Source organism: Scylla paramamosain, chromosome 40 (genome assembly GCF_035594125.1).
Source record: "Scylla paramamosain isolate STU-SP2022 chromosome 40, ASM3559412v1, whole genome shotgun sequence".
Classification (NCBI taxonomy): Eukaryota; Metazoa; Arthropoda; class Malacostraca; order Decapoda; family Portunidae; genus Scylla; species Scylla paramamosain.
Window position 1 is genome coordinate 2,177,484 of NC_087190.1, and position 18,392 is coordinate 2,195,875.

General features: G+C 40.5%; 1 protein-coding gene across 12 annotated transcripts in view; it reads left to right on the plus strand.

Moving 5' to 3' along the window:
- The window catches only part of LOC135092696 (roundabout homolog 3-like), a 183,083-nt gene that overhangs the window by 136,540 nt on the left and 28,151 nt on the right, over positions 1-18,392 (plus strand). For all 12 annotated transcript variants that reach the window (XR_010263006.1, XR_010263005.1, XM_063991318.1 and 9 more), the window contains 6 exons: positions 5,019-5,174; positions 5,934-6,006; positions 10,878-11,027; positions 13,316-13,459; positions 16,755-16,895; positions 17,779-18,025. Coding sequence is in view for 10 of the 12 variants with exons in the window: in XM_063991318.1 (XP_063847388.1) it covers positions 6,001-6,006; positions 10,878-11,027; positions 13,316-13,459; positions 16,755-16,895; positions 17,779-18,025 (688 nt within the window). In the remaining 2 variants the exon portion in view is untranslated. The remainder of the gene's footprint in view (positions 1-5,018; positions 5,175-5,933; positions 6,007-10,877; positions 11,028-13,315; positions 13,460-16,754; positions 16,896-17,778; positions 18,026-18,392) is intronic.

The following is an 18,392-nucleotide window of genomic DNA, read 5'->3' on the forward strand; positions in this document are numbered from 1 at the left end:
GTGAGGAATGTGTTGTTGTTGTGAGCAGTTAATTAATTTCTTGTTTCATTACCAACTCTTCTCACCTTTCACCTGTCCCGTGTGTGTGTGTGTGTGTGTGTGTGTGTGTGTGTGTGTGTGTGTGTGTGTGTGTGTGTGTGTGTGTGTGGGGTACCTGAATGGGTGATAATTAAATGCCTCACCTGCACAGAATGGACAACAGGTGTGAAGATGTACAAGTTACCTGTTAATTAATAATGGCAATTTGCAACAGGTGGACGTAGATGTGATGCCTATTGAAAAACACTTTGTCCTTTTTTGATTAATTAATTCATTTTTTTTTTATTCATTTCACCCTTTTATTTCACACGTATACTTGTTTTGCTTCCTTTTACTACTCCTACTACTACTACTACTACTAATACTAATACTACTAATACTACTACTACTACTACTACTACTACTACTACTACTACTACTACTACTACTACTACTACTACTGCTATTATTACTACCACCAGTACTACTACCATTAATACTACTACTATATACTACTCATAAGATCAGCATTTTTTTTATCTCTCTCTCTCTCTCTCTCTCTCTCTCTCTCTCTCTCTCTCTCTCTCTCTCTCTCTCTCTCTCTCTCTCTCTCTCTCTCTCTCTCTCTCTCTCTCTCTCTCTCTCTCTCTCTCTCTCTCTCTCTCTCTCTCTCTCTCTCTCCTTTTCATCTTTATTTCTTTTCTCTTTATGGGATAGTTTCTTTTTTTTTTCCTTTTCTTCTCTTTCTTTCTTTTCGCTCTTTCTTTAGAGAGAGGGAAAGTTGAGCTATTTCACCTGATCCCATTGTGCCCTGTAACTTCCTAATGAGAGAGAGAGAGAGAGAGAGAGAGAGAGAGAGAGAGAGAGAGAGAGAGAGAGAGAGAGAGAGAGAGAGAGAGACAAGCCCTTCAAATCCTTGACAGATACAGCTTTCCTACCTCTCCCTCTCCCCTTTTCCTGTCTCTCCTTCTCCTTCTCTCTCTCTCTCAGTTCTCAGGTGCGATGTAGCAAGGCGGGGATGCGGACCTGTAACTCAGCGCTTGCCATTACAGAGGCGGGTTTCAGAATGGCAGGGAAAGATTTGGAGGAGGGAGAAGCGCTGGGAGGAACGCAAAGACGTGCATTTGTTTGGCGCGAGGACAGGGCGAAGCGGGGGACAGTGAGTGAGAACAGGTTTAATATGACAAACAGGCCGCTAGGCAGGTGTGTGTGTGTTGGTGGGTGAGTTGGTGGGTACATGTGTGTGTGTGTGTGTGTGTGTGTGTGTGTGTGTTTTGGAATAAGGTACGTTGGTGAGGGGAGGTTAGGTGTTCGTTGAAATGGAAAGTGTTTTGGTTAGGTACGTTTGGATTGAGGTTAGACCAAGTTAGGTTAGGTTAAGTTAGGTTAGGTTAGTTTGGGTTGTGGAAAGGTTAGGTTACGTTAGGTTAGGTTAGTTTGGGTTGTGGAAAAGTTAGGTTACGTTAGGTTAGTTCTGGTTTAGGATGAAAGTAATATAAAGTTTGGTTAGTTTGGGTTTGGGCAAGGTTAGGTTAGTTTAGTTTGGCTTAAGGTAAAATTAGATTAGGTTAAGTAAGGGTTATTTAACACTAGGTTAGGTAAGGTAGTTAGGTAAGGTAAGGTTACATTAGGTTACGTTAGGTAAGGAAAGGTTATATAAGGTTAGGTTACGTTAGGTTAAGTTAGGTTAGGTAAGGTAGGTAAGATGGGAAGGTGTGAATTGGAGGTGGGCAGGTGGGTAACAAGACAGACGGCCAGGAGCACAGAGTTAGGCAGGGGTGTGAGATGCCTCATGCTCCTTCCTTGCTTCCTCCTCCTCCTCCTCCTTCTCCTCCTCTTCCTCCTCCTCCTCCTCCTCCTCTTCCTCCTTCTGCCGCTTCGTTATGGAGGAATATTATTGTTTATGGTGGTTCCCTCTCTCGCCGTGAGCAAACAGGGAAATATGGTCTTCCTCCTCCTCCTCCTCCTCCTCCTCCTCCTCCTCCAGTCAGCTATCGTTACCAATACAGTGTGAGTTGCCATTATTTCCTCACTTTTCATCATTTTTACTGCCAAACTTTCCTTTCCACTTTTATTCTCTGATCCTTACCACCACCACCACCACCACCACCACCACCACCACCACCACCATCTCTTCCTCCTCCTCTTCGCTTATTACCTCCGTCTTTTGACACGCAATATATTCTCGTTGGTGGCTCTGCTCTCTCTCTCTCTCTCTCTCTCTCTCTCTCTCTCTCTCTCTCTCTCTCTCTCTCTCTCTCTCTCTCTCATTCGTCTTTATTATCTTCACTATAACACGCCCTAGTTGCTGTGGCGTCAAATTCGTGTCCCTTGATTTATGTTACTCGTTCTTGTCGTGTTCTCAGAGTGCCTTGGTGTTCAGTTTGTTTCTATAGTTTTTTTTATTTATTTTTATTTGTTTATTTGTTTTTTTTTTTTTGTTTGTTTTATTTATTTATTGATTTATTTTGTTGTTGTTTTTTAACGTTTAGTTTTTACGTATATTTTTATTTATTTATTTATTTTTTTTTTTTTGCAGTTTTATTTTAGTTCGTCTTTTTTTATTTTTCATTTCCGTTTTTATTTATTTTTTTTCATTTTCCTTTCAACGATTTTTTTATTTGTTTTTTTTTCATTTTCGTTTTTTTCCTTCATTGTTTTTTTTCATTTTCATTTACTATTTTCTTTTTCTATTTTTTTTCCTTCATAACATTTTTTTTTACATTTTCATTACCTATTTTTCTTTCACTTTTTTTTTAATTTTCATTTCTCATTTTCATTCTCCATTTTTCCTTTTTTTTTGCTTTTAATTTATCACATCGTTCTTTCCAGTCCCGTTATCTTCTTATATATTTTCATTTTTCCGTATTTTCTTTCTATTTTTCTTATTTATTTTATCATAATTTAATGTGTCCAGTTGTGGCATCTTGGGATTTTCATTTATTTCCTTTTTTTCTCTTTTCTTTGGGGGATTTTAAAGATGGATGTTTTGGAGAGAGAGAGAGAGAGAGAGAGAGAGAGAGAGAGAGAGAGAGAGAGAGAGAGAGAGAGAGAGAGAGAGAGAGAGAGAGAGAGAGAGAGAGAGAGAGAGAGAGAGAGAGAGAGAGAGAGAGAGAGAGAGAGAGAGAGAGAGAGAGAGAGAGAGAGAGAGAGAGAGAGAGAGAGAGAGAGAGAGAGAGAGAGAGAGAGAGAGAGAGAGAGAGAGAGAGAGAGAGAGTCTTTTAATGTCTTCACTAACTCTTTATAATTGATAGATAGCATTGAGGAGGAGGAAGAGGAGAAAGAGGAAGAGGAGGAGGAGGAGGAAGAGGAGGAAGAGGAGGAATTGAGAAAAAAATAATGAAAACTAATGATACTTAAAAGTGATCTAGAAATAACGAGAAAAATTTTCCTAGTAAATCTTTTATGAATTTTGTTTAATGTAATACTCTCTCTCTCTCTCTCTCTCTCTCTCTCTCTCTCTCTCTCTCTCTCTCTCTCTCTCTCTCTCTCTCTCTCTCTCTCTCTCTCTCTCTCTCTCTCGGACCGACAGGTAAAATTAAGTTGTGTATTAGAGGTCACGAGAGATTGGCTTTCATAATAACAGATACTTTAGGATTATATGATTCTTTTGTTGTCCTTTCTTGTGTGTGTGTGTGTGTGTGTGTGTGTGTGTGTGTGTGTAGGTGTGTGTGGTGCTTGGGTAGGTGTGCGTGGGTAGTGGCAGTGTTGTGATGGTTGCTGGGTAAAGGTGCTCTCTCTCTCTCTCTCTCTCTCTCTCTCTCTCTCTCTCTCTCTCTCTCTCTCTCTCTCTCTCTCTCTCTCTCTCTCTCTCTCTCGTTTTATAATTCATTCATTTACGTCATTTTCCCGTTTTCTAAGACTTCCATTTTCGTTCCCAGCTCGTAAATGTCGAAATACAATAGTCTTTTCATGTGTGTGTGTGTGTGTGTGTGTGTGTGTGTGTGTGTGTGTGTGTGTGTGTGGAGGATCGTTACGTAGAAGGGAGGAGATGAAGTGTTGTGAATGAGAGGGAGAGAGAAATGGAGAAGAGGAGGGAAGAGTTGAGAGGGAGAGAGGAAGGGAAAAGATGAAAGTGAGAATAAGAGAGAGAAACTGATGGAGAATGGAGAAGAGAGGGGGACTGAATAAGTAATTAATTAATCAATCAGTCAATTACAACACTAACACCTTTACACACAACCCCAAGTCAATAAGAAGTTTTAAAAGACTACACAAACTTATAACGATGACAGCTGTATGCAAGAACGTAAGAAAATAATGGAAGCTGGAATCATTTATCAGCCCTCCACGTGGCAGTACCTGAATGAAAACATACCTACTAATTTTATGTATCATTCTCATTCATCAGTTTGTCTAGGTTTTATAAAGGGACTGCCACGTGTAGGTCTGATGGCTTCTTATAGCTTCCCTCATGTTCCTCCTTATGGTAACTTGACATCTCTTCTTCTTTCTCCCTCTCAGCCTCACTTACCATTCCTCTTTCTCCCCTCTCATCTAACATCTCTTATCTTTACGCTCACTCTCACCTAACACTCACATTCTCTCCCCCTCATTCTTACTCCAAACGTTCCTTCTCTCTCCCATCATCCTTGCCTAGTTCCCCACTCTCTCTCTCTCTCTCTCTCTCTCTCTCTCTCTCTCTCTCTCTCTCTCTCTCTCTCTCTCTCTCTCTCTCTCTCTCTCTCTCTCTCTCTCTCTCTCTCTCTCTCTCTCTCTCTCTCCCCTCTACCCGTACCTGACACCCCTCTCTTCTCTCACCCTCAACTAAAGCCCTGTCACCCTCAGCTAACACTTCTCTCCCCTCATCTCTACCAAACACCCTTTCTCTTTCCCCTCATCCTTACCTAACACACATTCCTCCCTTCCTTCTCCCACCCTCAGCTAAAACTCTTAGTCCCATCACCAAACACCAGCTCCCTTTCGTCTCACCTCTCCTTCATCCTCCATCTCCGTCTCACTCAGTCTCACCTAACACTCCCTCTCGTTCTCTCCGTCAGCCGGGTCCCAGGTCACCCACTTCGATCACTATTCTGATGAAGGCGAAGGAGCTGACGAGTATTCAGATGTGCAGCCGGTGTTCACGGCTAAGGGGCAGCATTTCACTGTGGATGTCGGGGGTAAAGTTACCTTCCCGTGCCACGTGGAGAACCAAGGTAAGATGGGGAAATGGGGAAAGGAAGGGAGGAGAGGGGAGAGAGATGGAATGGTGTGTGTGTGTGTGTGTGTGTGTGTGTGGTGTGTATTTCGAGGTTGGTTTTGAGAGGAGAGATGGGGATGTGTGTGTGTGTGTATGTGTGTGTGTGCTGCAACGAAGGTGATTGTGGAGAAGTGGTGGAGAGAAGGAAGGGAGAAGGATAGGGTGGCTGTGTGTGGAAGGGAAGTCTGTATGTGTGTCTGTTTTGTTTTATTATTTTTTTTTTTGTGAGTTGTGAGTTATTTTGTGTCTGTGTGTCTGTATATTTGATTATTTGTTTATTTGTTTGTTTATCAGTGTGCCTGTCTATCTATATATATCTGTATGTCTGTCTGTCCATCTATCTGTCTCTATAAATTTGTCTGTCTTAGTTTTTTTTTTGGTTTGTCTATGTGTGTCTGTCTGTCTATATATCATCTGTCTGTCTATATATCTATCTCTTTGCCTCTGTCTTTTCTTTTATCTGTCTTTATCTATATATTTATCTATCTATCTATCAGTCTATTCCTCTATCTATCCATCTATCAATCTATCCCTCTATCTATCCATCTATCTACCTGTCTATTTATCTATCTACCCATCTACCTAACCTAACCTACCAGTATACCTCTCTGTCTACCTACCTACCTTTCCAACAACATACCTTTCTGTCTACCCACCTATTAATTCATCTACCTGCCTGCCTACCTGTGCACAAATCTACCTGTCGTGCCCCCAGGAAAATACATGCTGATGTTCAAACACGTGATGCCGGGAGGAGAACACCGACGCTCTACGTGGGGGACATGCCGGTAAGTGTCATGTGTTCTGTGTTATGTACTTGGTGAGTGTTTTTATTAATTTTTCTTCTTTTTTATCATGTAGGAGGGTTCTGACGTAGGGTAACAAGAAGAGTGTGAAAAAAGGGCTTACTGAGTTGCCAGTTCCAAAAAAAAATAAAGGTCAGAAGTGCCATCCAAAATTAGAGGTGTCTTGAAGTCTCCCTCGTGAAAGAGTTCAAGTCACAGGAAGGAGGAAATACAGAAGCAGGCGGGGAGTTCCAGAGTTTACCAGTGAAAGGGATGAAAGACTGTGAATACTGACTAACTCTTGCATTTGAGAGGTGGACAGAATATTGATGAGAGAACGTACGAAGTCTTGTGCAGTGAGGTCATGGAAGGAGGGGAGGCATGCACCTAGCAAGATCAGAAGAGAAGTAAGCGTGAAAATAGCGGTAGAAAATAGCAAACGATGAGAGAAAGGCTGAAAAACAGTTAGAGGAGAGGAGCTAGTAAGACGAAATTTTCTTAATTCCACCCTGTATATAGAAGAGCGGCGTAAGTGCAACCCTCCCCCCAACCTTGACCTTACAAGTAATGCGTACACCTGTCGAGTCTTACCTGTCGAGTCTTACCTGTCGAGTGTTACCCGTCTATTACCTGTCTACATGTCGCCTGTCGCATCTCCAGTAGATTGAAAGGGCACATCCCGCAGAGGTAGTTATTTAAGCAGCTATCTGTGAGGTACTGTGGCCGCCAGGCGTTCTGTTCCCATCACTGAGTCTTGTGACATGAGTAATAGATGGAGCCTTTAGTTATTTACTAACGTCACAACCAAGGCCAGCTGGAGACTCCCGTGTTCTCCCGGTGAAAGAAAGGACACGTCTCAGAAAGGCAAGAGAAGTCAGTCGTGGATTTGTGAAGGACTCAAAGATACAGAAAAAAAAAAAAAAGAGAGGGAAAGGAAGGCAAAGAAAAGTCAGGAAAGTTTGTTAAAAGATTTGATGGTTGTGAAAAGAAAGCGAGAAGAAACGGAAAAGTCGTATGTTTCTGTAACTTCCTGGGTACAAAAAGGAAACAAAAAATACTAAAATGCTAGTTTTCTTTCTTTATTTATTTATTTTTCACTTTATTTTGGGGAGATATGAAAAGTGAACGGCAAATGAATAGGAAAAAAATATTACGTTTTTTTTTCTTTAATGTTTGAAGGTATAGGAAACGAAAACTATATATATATATATATATATATATATATATATATATTATATATATATATATATATATATATATATATATATATATATATATATATATATATATATATATATATATATATATATATATATATATATATATATATATATGAAAGTGAAATATTTTAACGTGCAAAGAAGGAAAACAAAGAAAAGGAAAATAATTCGTCCGTGAAACGTTTTAAAGGCGCAAAGACGAAACGAAGAATGAGAAGAGAATAACACGCACTATCTTTCTGAAACATTTGAAGGCGAAGAACTATCAAAAGCATGAGTTTCTTAAGAATTTCATAACAAGGCAATGAACAAATAAATAAATAAATAAACAAGGAAATAGATAGATAAATGAATACTTCTCTACTTAAGTAATAGGTAATTAATAAGGAAGATAGGACAGTAGGTAAGATAAATAATCAGATGAATAGAGAAAAAAAATAAAGAATAATCCTTTTTTAAGAATTTCATAAGAAGACAATGAACAAAATAGATAAATAAATAAATAAATAAACAAATAAGTGAATAAATAAATAAATTCTATATATAAACAATACATGGATAACAATTAAAATAAATAATAACTAACATAAATAAACGAAAATAGATTAAAAAATTATGAAAAAAAAAATAAATACGCACGAAACTGAACAAAAGATAATTGTAATTCACTCACTCCAATAAAGCAAGACTGTGCAGTTAAGGACAGGTATTGCCCAGGTAACATACGGTAATAATCACCGAAACGGACAGGTGAACTCTCAAATAGCGCCGCAAGTCAATTAACCTGCCAATTCCTTCACCTGCCTTTGGTTTTCAACAATAATGTACAATAATATACACTTTTACTAATTACAACAACGAGATCATAAAGACAAAGAGAATATAAAAACAAAAATAAAACCAAACAATTCTAACAACAGTAACAGAAAAACGAGAGAGAAAAAAAAGGAGAACGAGAGAGAGAGAGAGAGAGAGAGAGAGAGAGAGAGAGAGAGAGAGAGAGAGAGAGAGAGAGAGAGAGAGAGAGAGAGAGAGATACGAAAACCACATAATGACAAGGAAGTGAATAGTTTATAAATAACTTATAAATGTCGACTTATTAAAAGAAAACGTGACACTCTTGAAGAAAATAAGAAAAAGAAAAAGAAAAGAAAGAGAGAGAAAGAAAAAAATGGGAAGTAAGTTTGCAGACGTGAAACGAGAGAGAGAGAGAGAGAGAGAGAGAGAGAGAGAGAGAGAGAGAGAGAGAGGAGAGAGAGAGAGAGAGAGAGAGAGGATTCTTCACTAAAACTTTTCTGGAGGAGAGTGAAAAGTGAGAGGGATAAAGAATAAAAGGAGGAAGACGAGGAGGAGGAGGAGGAGGAGGAGGAGGAGGAGGAGGTGGAAGAGAGGAATGACATGAAGGATTTCCTGGACTAACGTAATGAGAGAGAGAGAGAGAGAGAGAGAGAGAGAGAGAGAGAGAGAGAGAGAGAGAGAGAGAGAGAGAGAGAGAGAAGAAAACATATGAAGATAGATATGTAAATTCTGGGAAGGAAACTTGAGAGAGAGAAAATAGCGAATCTTGTGTGAGGGAGAGAGAGGGAGAGGGAGGGAGAGAAAAAAAAAGTAATGAGAGAGAAGACAAAAGAGAGGTAAAGCAGAAAATTAATCTTATAAGAGGAGGAGGAAGAAGAAGAGGAAGAGGAGGAGGAGGAAGGTTAATAAGTGGCGGGGAAAATGAGTAAGAGAAAAAGGAGAAAGGAAAGGTTAAGACTAATGGAGGCTTTTTACAAACTTAACACTTTTTCCTCACCTGGCCGAAGTAAATCTCGTGGGAATGAAACGTTATGATGGAGTCACATTCTTGAACCTTTGTCACATGCACGAAGGCACTTGCGTCTGCTCTCCCTCACTCCCTCACTCACTCACTCATTCACTCGCTCACCCACTCGCTCTCTCTCTCTCTCTCTTTCTATCTCCATTGTTTTAACCTTCTAACTTTTCACCCATTCGTAAGGTTTTTTCAATGTTTTTGTTTAACTGACGCACGTATAAAAGTAAAAATAAAAGCAGAGGGAAGCCATCTATACTGCAGATTAATTAGTGTTACCTGTGCCTCGCTACCTGTGTTAAATGTTGAAATTTCTGAAGCATTACTCGCTTTGTTTTCACTCTTTTCTTTTTTTTTTGTGAGGCTTACCTGTCAAATAATTAACGTAACCTTTTCTCTTACCTGTGAATGCATCGGTTCACTCTACCTTCCAATACCTGACACTCACACTTCTTCACGTGAATCTTATTGACTTCCTTGATATTTCACCTGTACTCACCTTTTAACACTGATTGCCACATGGTACCCCTGCTCCTAATCACCAATCACTCTTTCTCCTCTTCTACAGCCACATCCAATCTTAAAACTAGGTAGAAATTGCAAAATCTATTCGTTTTCACCCTTAACTTTCTTGCAAATGGTTATATGTTGATGATAATTGTCCCATTTCACCTGTAGAATTATCTTACCTAATTAACATCCTTTTATAATTAACACAATTTACCTTTACGTCACATATATTCACACCTGTATATCTATTAATTCCATCATAGCTCACTTGTACCTTTCATGCTTCACTTGTTAAATTGCTGCATTGCTCACCTGTACCAATCCTGACCTTCACCCTTCCGTCCTTCATATCAAGGCAATTAATCCTTCCCATCCACCTTTATGCACACGTGTTACGCTTGTTAATTACACCATATCTCACCTGTACTCACCCTTCCGCATGTTGATTGGTCTATACCTCACCTGTACCACACCTGACATTGCTTTATCTACTATTCTTATCATTCTTAACCTGTACCTTCTTATTCACCTGTATTCACGTGTTTTAATTAGTTACGCTTGTTAATTACACCATATCTCACCTGTACTCACCCTTCCGCATGTTGATTGGTCTATACCTCACCTGTACCACACCTGACACTGCTTTTTCTACTATTCTTATCATTCTTAACCCGTACCTTCTTATTCACCTGTATTCACGTGTTTTAATTAGTTTACCTGTTTAATTGTTTACTAAGTTTATTTGTACCACACCTGATTTATTTTTACTTTCCATCCTTCATACCACAAATTAACCTGTGTCTTCCTTCTCACCTGTATTCAAAAGAGTCATACAATAGTTTACCTGTATTCACCTTACTATTTGCTAATTACTTTGTATCTCACCTGACGTTTTGTTTGTCTTCCATCATTTTCATCAACAGTTAACCTGTACCTTTTTTTTTTATCTATATTGATACACATAATACCTCTTAGTTACTCTACCTTACCTGTACTCACCTTACTATATGCTAATTACTTTATACCTCACCTGTACAACTCTTTTTACCTTCAGTCCTTTATCTCAACAATTAACCTGTAGCTTCCACCTCACCAGCATTCACACGTGTTTGTATTAGTTTTCTTGTTTACCTGTATCACACTCGACTTATTTTTATCTTCCACCCTCCATACTATCAATTAACTCACACCTTCCTTCTCACCTTTATTCACACGCTACACCTTTCAATTACTCAACTTACCTGTACCTCACCACCACACCACCACACCACCTCACCACCAAACCACCACACCACCACTTGACCTGACCCCCTGCCCTCCGTCCACCCTAGATCAGGCAGAGCAAGAGACTACAGAAGCTGGGTAACTCCTTCACTCTGAGCGGCGTGCGGAGGAGCCACGCTGGAAGTTACGTATGCAGGATTGAGACCTCCCCTGCCATTGAAGTGACGCACACCTTGGATGTACAATACCCGGCCACGGTAAGAGAGGGAGAAAGAGAGAGAGAGGGAGGGGGTGGAGCAGTTATAGGACTGTGTTCATAACTACTTTGTGGTAGGGAATGGGAAGATAAAGGAATGGTTTGGGGTGAGAGAGAGAGAGAGAGAGAGAGAGAGAGAGAGAGAGAGAGAGAGAGAGAGAGAGAGAGAGAGAGAGAGAGAGAAGGGGGGTTAAAAACTGTATTCTTAACTGCTTTGTGATGGGAAATCGGAAGGGGAAAAATAGTTGGAATAGTTGAAGTGTCGTATGAGAGAGGAATTAAATCAATACTTTATTTTTTTTCATCATTACTATATTTAAAGGCCATGAGACCTCCACAGATCTGAGTTTTCACGTGTGCTTCTCTCCCTATGACGGCACAGAATCTTCGTTAAACTGATTAGAACCGTGAAAACATCCCAAACTATTATTACAAACTTTGAAATATACCAAAATATTATTAGAAGTATGAAAACATCTCCAGGTATTATTACAACCACTAAAATACACCAGAATATTATTAGAAGCATGAAAACAAGAATGACGTAAGTAAAATTCTCAGAACCAGCAATCAGAATAGGACAAGACATAATGGGGTCAAGCTTGGGAAGGTTAAATTTAAAGAAGAAATAATAAGAATTAGTTCACAAATAGAGTGGTGGATGAATGGAATGCTCAGTAATTAGGTTGTTAGTGCTGAGCCATTAGGGAACTGTCAAAGAAGATTAGACAAATTTCTGAATGATGTTAGATGGAAATAGGTCAGGTATGTGTTATATAGGGACTGCCACGTATAGATGTGATAGTTTCCTGCAGTTTCCCTTGTGTTTTGTGATAATAGGTAGAGATAGGTGTGTGTTATGTAGGGACTGCCACGTATAGATCTGATAGTTTTCTGCAGCTTCCCTTGTGTTTTGTAATGATAGGTGGAGATAGGTGTCATGTAGGGACTGCCATGTGTAGTCCTGATGGCTTCTTGATAGGTGGAAATAGGTATGTTTTATGTAGGGACTGCCACGGGTAGGCCTAATGGCTTCGTGCAGCTTCCCTTATGTTATGTTCTTAAAATACCCCCAACTATTATTAAAAGCAAGAAAACTCCCAAAATTATGAATAGTAGCGTGAATACACCCTTAAAAAAATCCTTCAACTTTCACGAGAGCTTGTTGAAAGTAGTCGAGGTTGAGGCGAGGAAATCCTTAAAAAAAAAAATAAATAAATATGGCAGGTGTTATTTGAGTGACTACATCATTTTATTGAGCATGAAATAAAACAACGGGTAGTAGATTAATTGAACAAGGCTAGGTTAGGCTGAGGTGGAGAAGCCTTTAAAAACACCTGCTTCTCCTGACGACAATTTGACAGGTGATGCTTGCCTTTGCATTAATTTACTGGGCAGGAAATAAAACAAAGGTTACTAAGTTATTTGAACACTCGGGGTTAAGTTAGGTTGAGGTGGAGAAACCTTTAAGAACACCTGTATCATTAACAATACCTTTATCCTTTCACCTTTGTTGGACTGTTAGACGAAGAAGAAAATGGAAGTTTAAACAAGAGAGGTTGGGTACGACAGTAATATGTGAGCTGGGTTCGATTCCCGCTTACCTTAGGAAGAAGAGAAGGAGAAGGAGGAGCAGGATTTGTGACAAGAAAGAATATGAGGAGGAGAAATTTTATAAGTTTGTGTGAGAAAGTGCAAGACTGAAGGAGACTCGGCTGAAAGGGAATGTGCAGAGGAGAAGAGGGAGAGGAAGCGAAGGAGGGCAGTGGAGAGTTATTGTGAGGGAGAGGAGCAGGAAAGTGAGAGAGAGAGAAGGATAGAATAGGTGTTAGTCCGTCACTGCAGACGTGTGAAGAGAGACAGAGAGAGAGAGAGAGAGAGAGAGAGAGAGAGAGAGAGAGAGAGAGAGAGAGAGAGAGAGAGAGAGAGAGAGAGAGAGAGAGAGAGAGAGAGAGAGAGAGAGAGAGAGAGAGTCGAAACTGCTTTTTAATGTTATTACTATTGTTACTACTACTACTACTACTACTACTACTAATAATAATAATAATAATAATAATAATAATAATAGCAACAACAACAACAACAATAACAACAACAACAATAGTAACAATGGCAATAAAACCAGAAATAGGAATGATATTAAAAAGGAATCGACCCATCACACACACACACACACACACACACACACACACACACACACACACACACACACACACACACACACACACACACACACACACACACACACACACACCCCAACACTCATCCCACGTTGCCTCACGTCACCAGGTCCGTCGGTTAAGTCCTCGCCTGCAGCACGTGGTCCAGGGTTCGAGCGTGACCCTGGAGTGTGGGGCGGACGGCAACCCTCCTGCCACGATCACCTGGACACGGCAGCAAGGTCACCTCCCCTCAGGGTCACGCATGCACGAGGTGAGGTCAGGTGTGCTCAGGTGTGGTATTTCACCTGGTGGTTATCGTCACTCAAATTATTTCATCACCTTTCCCGCCAGACGCCAGATAATGATTCACCTGTCTGTTGTCTGTCTACTTATTGGATTTCTTCATTCGTCGCCGTCTCATTTTCTGTCTGTTTACTTCTAATTATATTCTTGTCTTGTACATTCTTCTTTACGTCATCTGATCATCTTCTTGGTCTTCCCGGTGGTCTTCTTATAGTCTCTATGTGTTTACTTCTAGATGCACATTATTGTTTTCTAAATTCTTCTTTACATCTAGTCATCTCCTTCTTGGTCTTCCTGTGGTCTTTCTCCTTCTGGTCCACATTTCAAGTCATTCATAACACCTAAAATGGAAGAAACTATTTGCACGAGCACGGAAATGACTGAATATTGGTGTTTTCTAAGTCTGAATCCACGTACAGTACACACACACGCGGAAAAATATCGCTACACATTCAGCACGATACAAACGAACTCCATGAACGAAATGTAGGTAAGTTTGTTTGTTTATTTTATTTTTTTTTATTGTTATTTTATTTTTTAGTACAGCTAATTGATTCTTCGCCACCTGTGTTAATTGTTTTATGTAATTCATATTTTCATTAGTCTCTTTTCGTCTTTTATTTTGGAAATGTATTTGTTGACTAAATACTGAGCAGATTTTGTAGCCAATATAACATCTGTTTATCGATCTGTATACGTTTATCTGGCTATGTATCTGACTATCCACCTATCTTAAATATCTACCTATTTATATGCTCTCTCTCTCTCTCTCTCTCTCTCTCTCTCTCTCTCTCTCTCTCTCTCTCTCTCTCTCTCTCTCTCTCTCTCTCTCTCTCTCTCTCTCTCCATTAATCTGCCTAATTATCTAACTATTTATCAGCCTACCTAGTGCAGGTAAACTCGTGTGTCAAATAAAGGTTAATCCAACTTACCTTTTGCGAAGCACTTCAAAATGTGTAACGTGGACGCTCTCACTCACTGCAAGGAAGTTATTTTTATACACCAAGAAGAAGTCATCTTTAAGAGCCATCAGTTTCTTTATTCTCAGGTGTTCTTTCTCACCTCTTAATTGTTCCTCAGATGAGCACATTCGTACCTCACCTGCGGATCTTAAGGTACGATTTTATTATTATTTTTTTTTTTATCTATTTATTTATTTTATTTTTTATTTTTTTATTTTTTTTTTTATTTTTTTTTCTAGCATGAACACATACTGAAGTTGCACAAACTCAGGCGGATGTATCCAAAAATGTTAACGTGGTATTTAAATGTTATCTACACACTGATCAACTTTTTTCTCGTCAGGTAAGTGGAGCGCTAAGTGGATAGCTTCTCTAACTAACTTGTGTCACTTTCATTACGTGTGCACTGTGGCAGCGAGGGAACACACCATATGAAATGAAGCTTTACTCTACCTCTCTAAAGTTTCAACTATTCTTATTTATTTATTTATTTATTTTCAAAGTGAACATTTCTGTAATTTAAGGTTATTTGTAGAATTGTTTACTTTCTCTTCTACTTGCACAACATGCGTCATTTACATTATGCCACGACTGCGGCGGCGAGAGGAGAGACAGGATGAAAATTATTTTTATTTATCCGAACTTTCTAGGAATAGTTAATTTTCAGAGTGGACATTTCTCACTGGAGATTATTTTTTTTTGTCGAGACATTTACTTTCTGTTCTATTTATGTAACGTGCGTGTGGACTGGGGCGATGAGAGGAGAAAAAAACAGGATGAAACATCTTTATTTCTCTAGAGTTTTGACGTAAATTTTTCTTAAGAGTGAAAATTTATTTATCTATTAATTTTTTTCTGAAGCTTTTTGTCGAAACGTTAGATGAATTAAATATCTGATTCATTTTAAAGGAGGTACTCATTTTCTGCTTTTTTTTTACAGCCACAATGCACACACTTGTCTAACTTTTATTTATCTATATTTGCTTGTAAGAGGGACGGTGGCCAAGGGCAACAAAAACTTCAGAAACAAAAAGAACCCCACTCTTGCTATTCCCTAAAAGGATCACCGAAAATTAGCGGATCAATATCTTCAAACCGAACTAATACAACGTAACTTACATGCTTGACCTGCTTACCTTATTCGCTACTAACCTAAAAAAATTGACCATCTTTATAATTACCTTAAGAAAAAAAAGGAAAAGACAAGGAAGGAGGAGACTGATTCACTGACTAATTAATTGAAAAACTGATTGATTTGAAATTCACCAATAACAGAATTACGTGACTGACTGACTGACTGACTGACTGACTGACTGACTGATTGAATGAATGACTGACTGACTGGCTAACTCCCTGACTGATTGAATGAATGAATACGTGGAAATACAAAGCCAATCGCAGAGAGAGAGAGAGAGAGAGAGAGAGAGAGAGAGAGAGAGAGAGAGAGAGAGAGAGAGAGAGAGAGAGATACAGGCCACAACAGACCTTGCGGTTCTCTCGAGGTGACCCGTCCTAGGTCTGCTAAGGTGATAGAAGAAAAGGACAGCAAAGCAGAAGTTTCTCTCCCCACCCTCCACTCCCTCTGGCATAAGCCGTACAGGAAACAGGTCTGAAATAGAGAGAGAGAGAGAGAGAGAGAGAGAGAGAGAGAGAGAGAGAGAGAGAGAGAGAGAGAGAGAGAGAGAGAGAGAGAAACGTGTATATATATTAAATTGTGAAAAGAATTAACGTAGGTGGGTGTTTCAATGTAAAAGTAAAGGTGAGAGACAGGTGTACAGGTGTGGAGGGCGCAGGTGTGGAGGTGTGAGGAGTGAGGGATTAAAGAAACGTTTATGATAAAGTGACGTGTGATTCTCTCTCTCTCTCTCTCTCTCTCTCTCTCTCTCTCTCTCTCTCTCTCTCTCTCTCTCTCTCTCTCTCTCTCTCTCTCTCTCTCTCTCTCTCTCTCTCTCTCTCTCACACATTTTTCTCCTTTCTTATTCATTCATTCCATTAGTCATTCATTTATCTATTCATTCATTCATTCATTCATTCATTCATTCACTCACTCAGTCAATAAATCAGACAGTCAGACAGGAAGGTAGAAGGTGAGTCAGTTAGTCAATCAGTCAGTCAGTCAGTCAGCAGCACCACATATTGCTATACCTTAAATCAGTCAACTTAACCTAACGTGATCTAACCTAACCTAACCTAACGTGATCTAACCTAATCTAACCATCAATTAACCCTCCTCCCTCAACCACACACACACACACACTCACCCAGCCACTGTACCAATCACGCTCTCTCCTCCACACACAGGGCCGGAGCATCACGCTGTCCAATGCTGACCATGATGTGGAGGGCACCTACATCTGCACCGCCAAGAACGGCCTGGGGCACCCCTCCTCCACCGACATGACCATAGAGATCCAGTACCCGCCAGATGTCACCACGGAGGAGGCAAGACTCGGCTTTCGTTCTATAGTGTTGTGGATTTGATTTCGTTCGTGTTGATTTCAAGTTTTCTTTTTTGTGTGTGTGTGTGTGTGTGTGTGTGTGTGTGTGTGTGTGTGGCTTTGTTGATCGTGAGTTTCAGTTTGTTTTGTATATATTCAAGAAGGGTTCTGACCACGGGTAATATAAAGTAAGTGAAAAAATTGCCTGCTGAGGTGCCACTCCCCTAGACAACAACCAGATGAATTATCCAAACATGTAGGATAAGACCCTCAATACCTCCCTCTCGATTAGTTTAAGTCATAGGAAGAGTGAAATACACAAGCAGTCAGGGAGTTTCAGAGTTTACTAGCAAAGAAATGAAAGACTGAGAATACTAGCCAACTCTTGGACAGAAAGTAGAAAGTTTTGTGCAGCGAGGCGGTGGGAGGAGGGAAGGCATGCAGTTAGCAAGATCAGAAGAACAGTTAGCGTGAAAATAGCGATAGAAGATAGCAAGAGATGCAACACTGCGGCGTGAAAGAGGATGAATGCAGTCGGGCAAAGTGTTGATCTTGGGTTCCTATTGTGTGTGTGTGTGTGTGTGTGTGTGTGTGTGTTTTCACCTCACTTTCCTGATGTTTTCCTTACCACGTCACTCCACTTTCCTGAACTTTTCCTCACTTTCACGTCACTTTCCTGAAACACTCCTTGCCACATCACCTTCTGAGTCCACACCTCGTCACTTTCTTAACGTCCTCTTCACCTTCACATCACTTCCATGCCCTCATCACCTTCACGTCACTGTCCTTACCCTCCCCTCGCTTCCCTGATGTCCTCTTCACCACATCACCACACTAATTCAGCACACCACTTCCCTAACTCCTCACCTGGCGCCCTCCCCGCACAGTCGCTGCTGCACACGGGCGTGGGGCGCTACGTGGAGCTGGTGTGTCGCGTGCACGGCCGGCCTGTCCCCACTGTTTCCTGGACGAAGCAGGGGCGCCCACTCCTCTCCGAGCACTACGTCTTCTCTCATGACACCCAGCACCGCCACACCCTCACCATCCAGGAAGTTCGTGAGGAGGACTTCGGGGAGTACACCTGCACGGCGGAGAGTCCCTTAGGCCGCACCAACACCTCCATCAGGCTGACAGGTGAGGCAATGGGAGGAGTTGCAGGTGATGGCAGGGACAGACTAACAGGTAAGGCGAGTGTGAAGGGGTGCAGAGACTAAGACTTGCAGATTAACAGGTGAGGCAGTGGTGAAGGGGTGCAGGTAATGGCAGGTACAAACTAACAGGGAAAATAATCGTGAGAGTGTGCAGAGATTAATACCTACAGATTAATAGGTGAGGCAGTGGAGGTGTACAGGTAACGACAGGTACAAACTAACCACCCATCAGGCTAACAGGTGAGGCACGGCTGAATGGGTTGAGATGACTGTACAGGTGACCAAGGGTATAGAGAACTGCACCTTTAGATTTACAGGTAAGGCAGGTGAGAGGATATACAGGTACACAC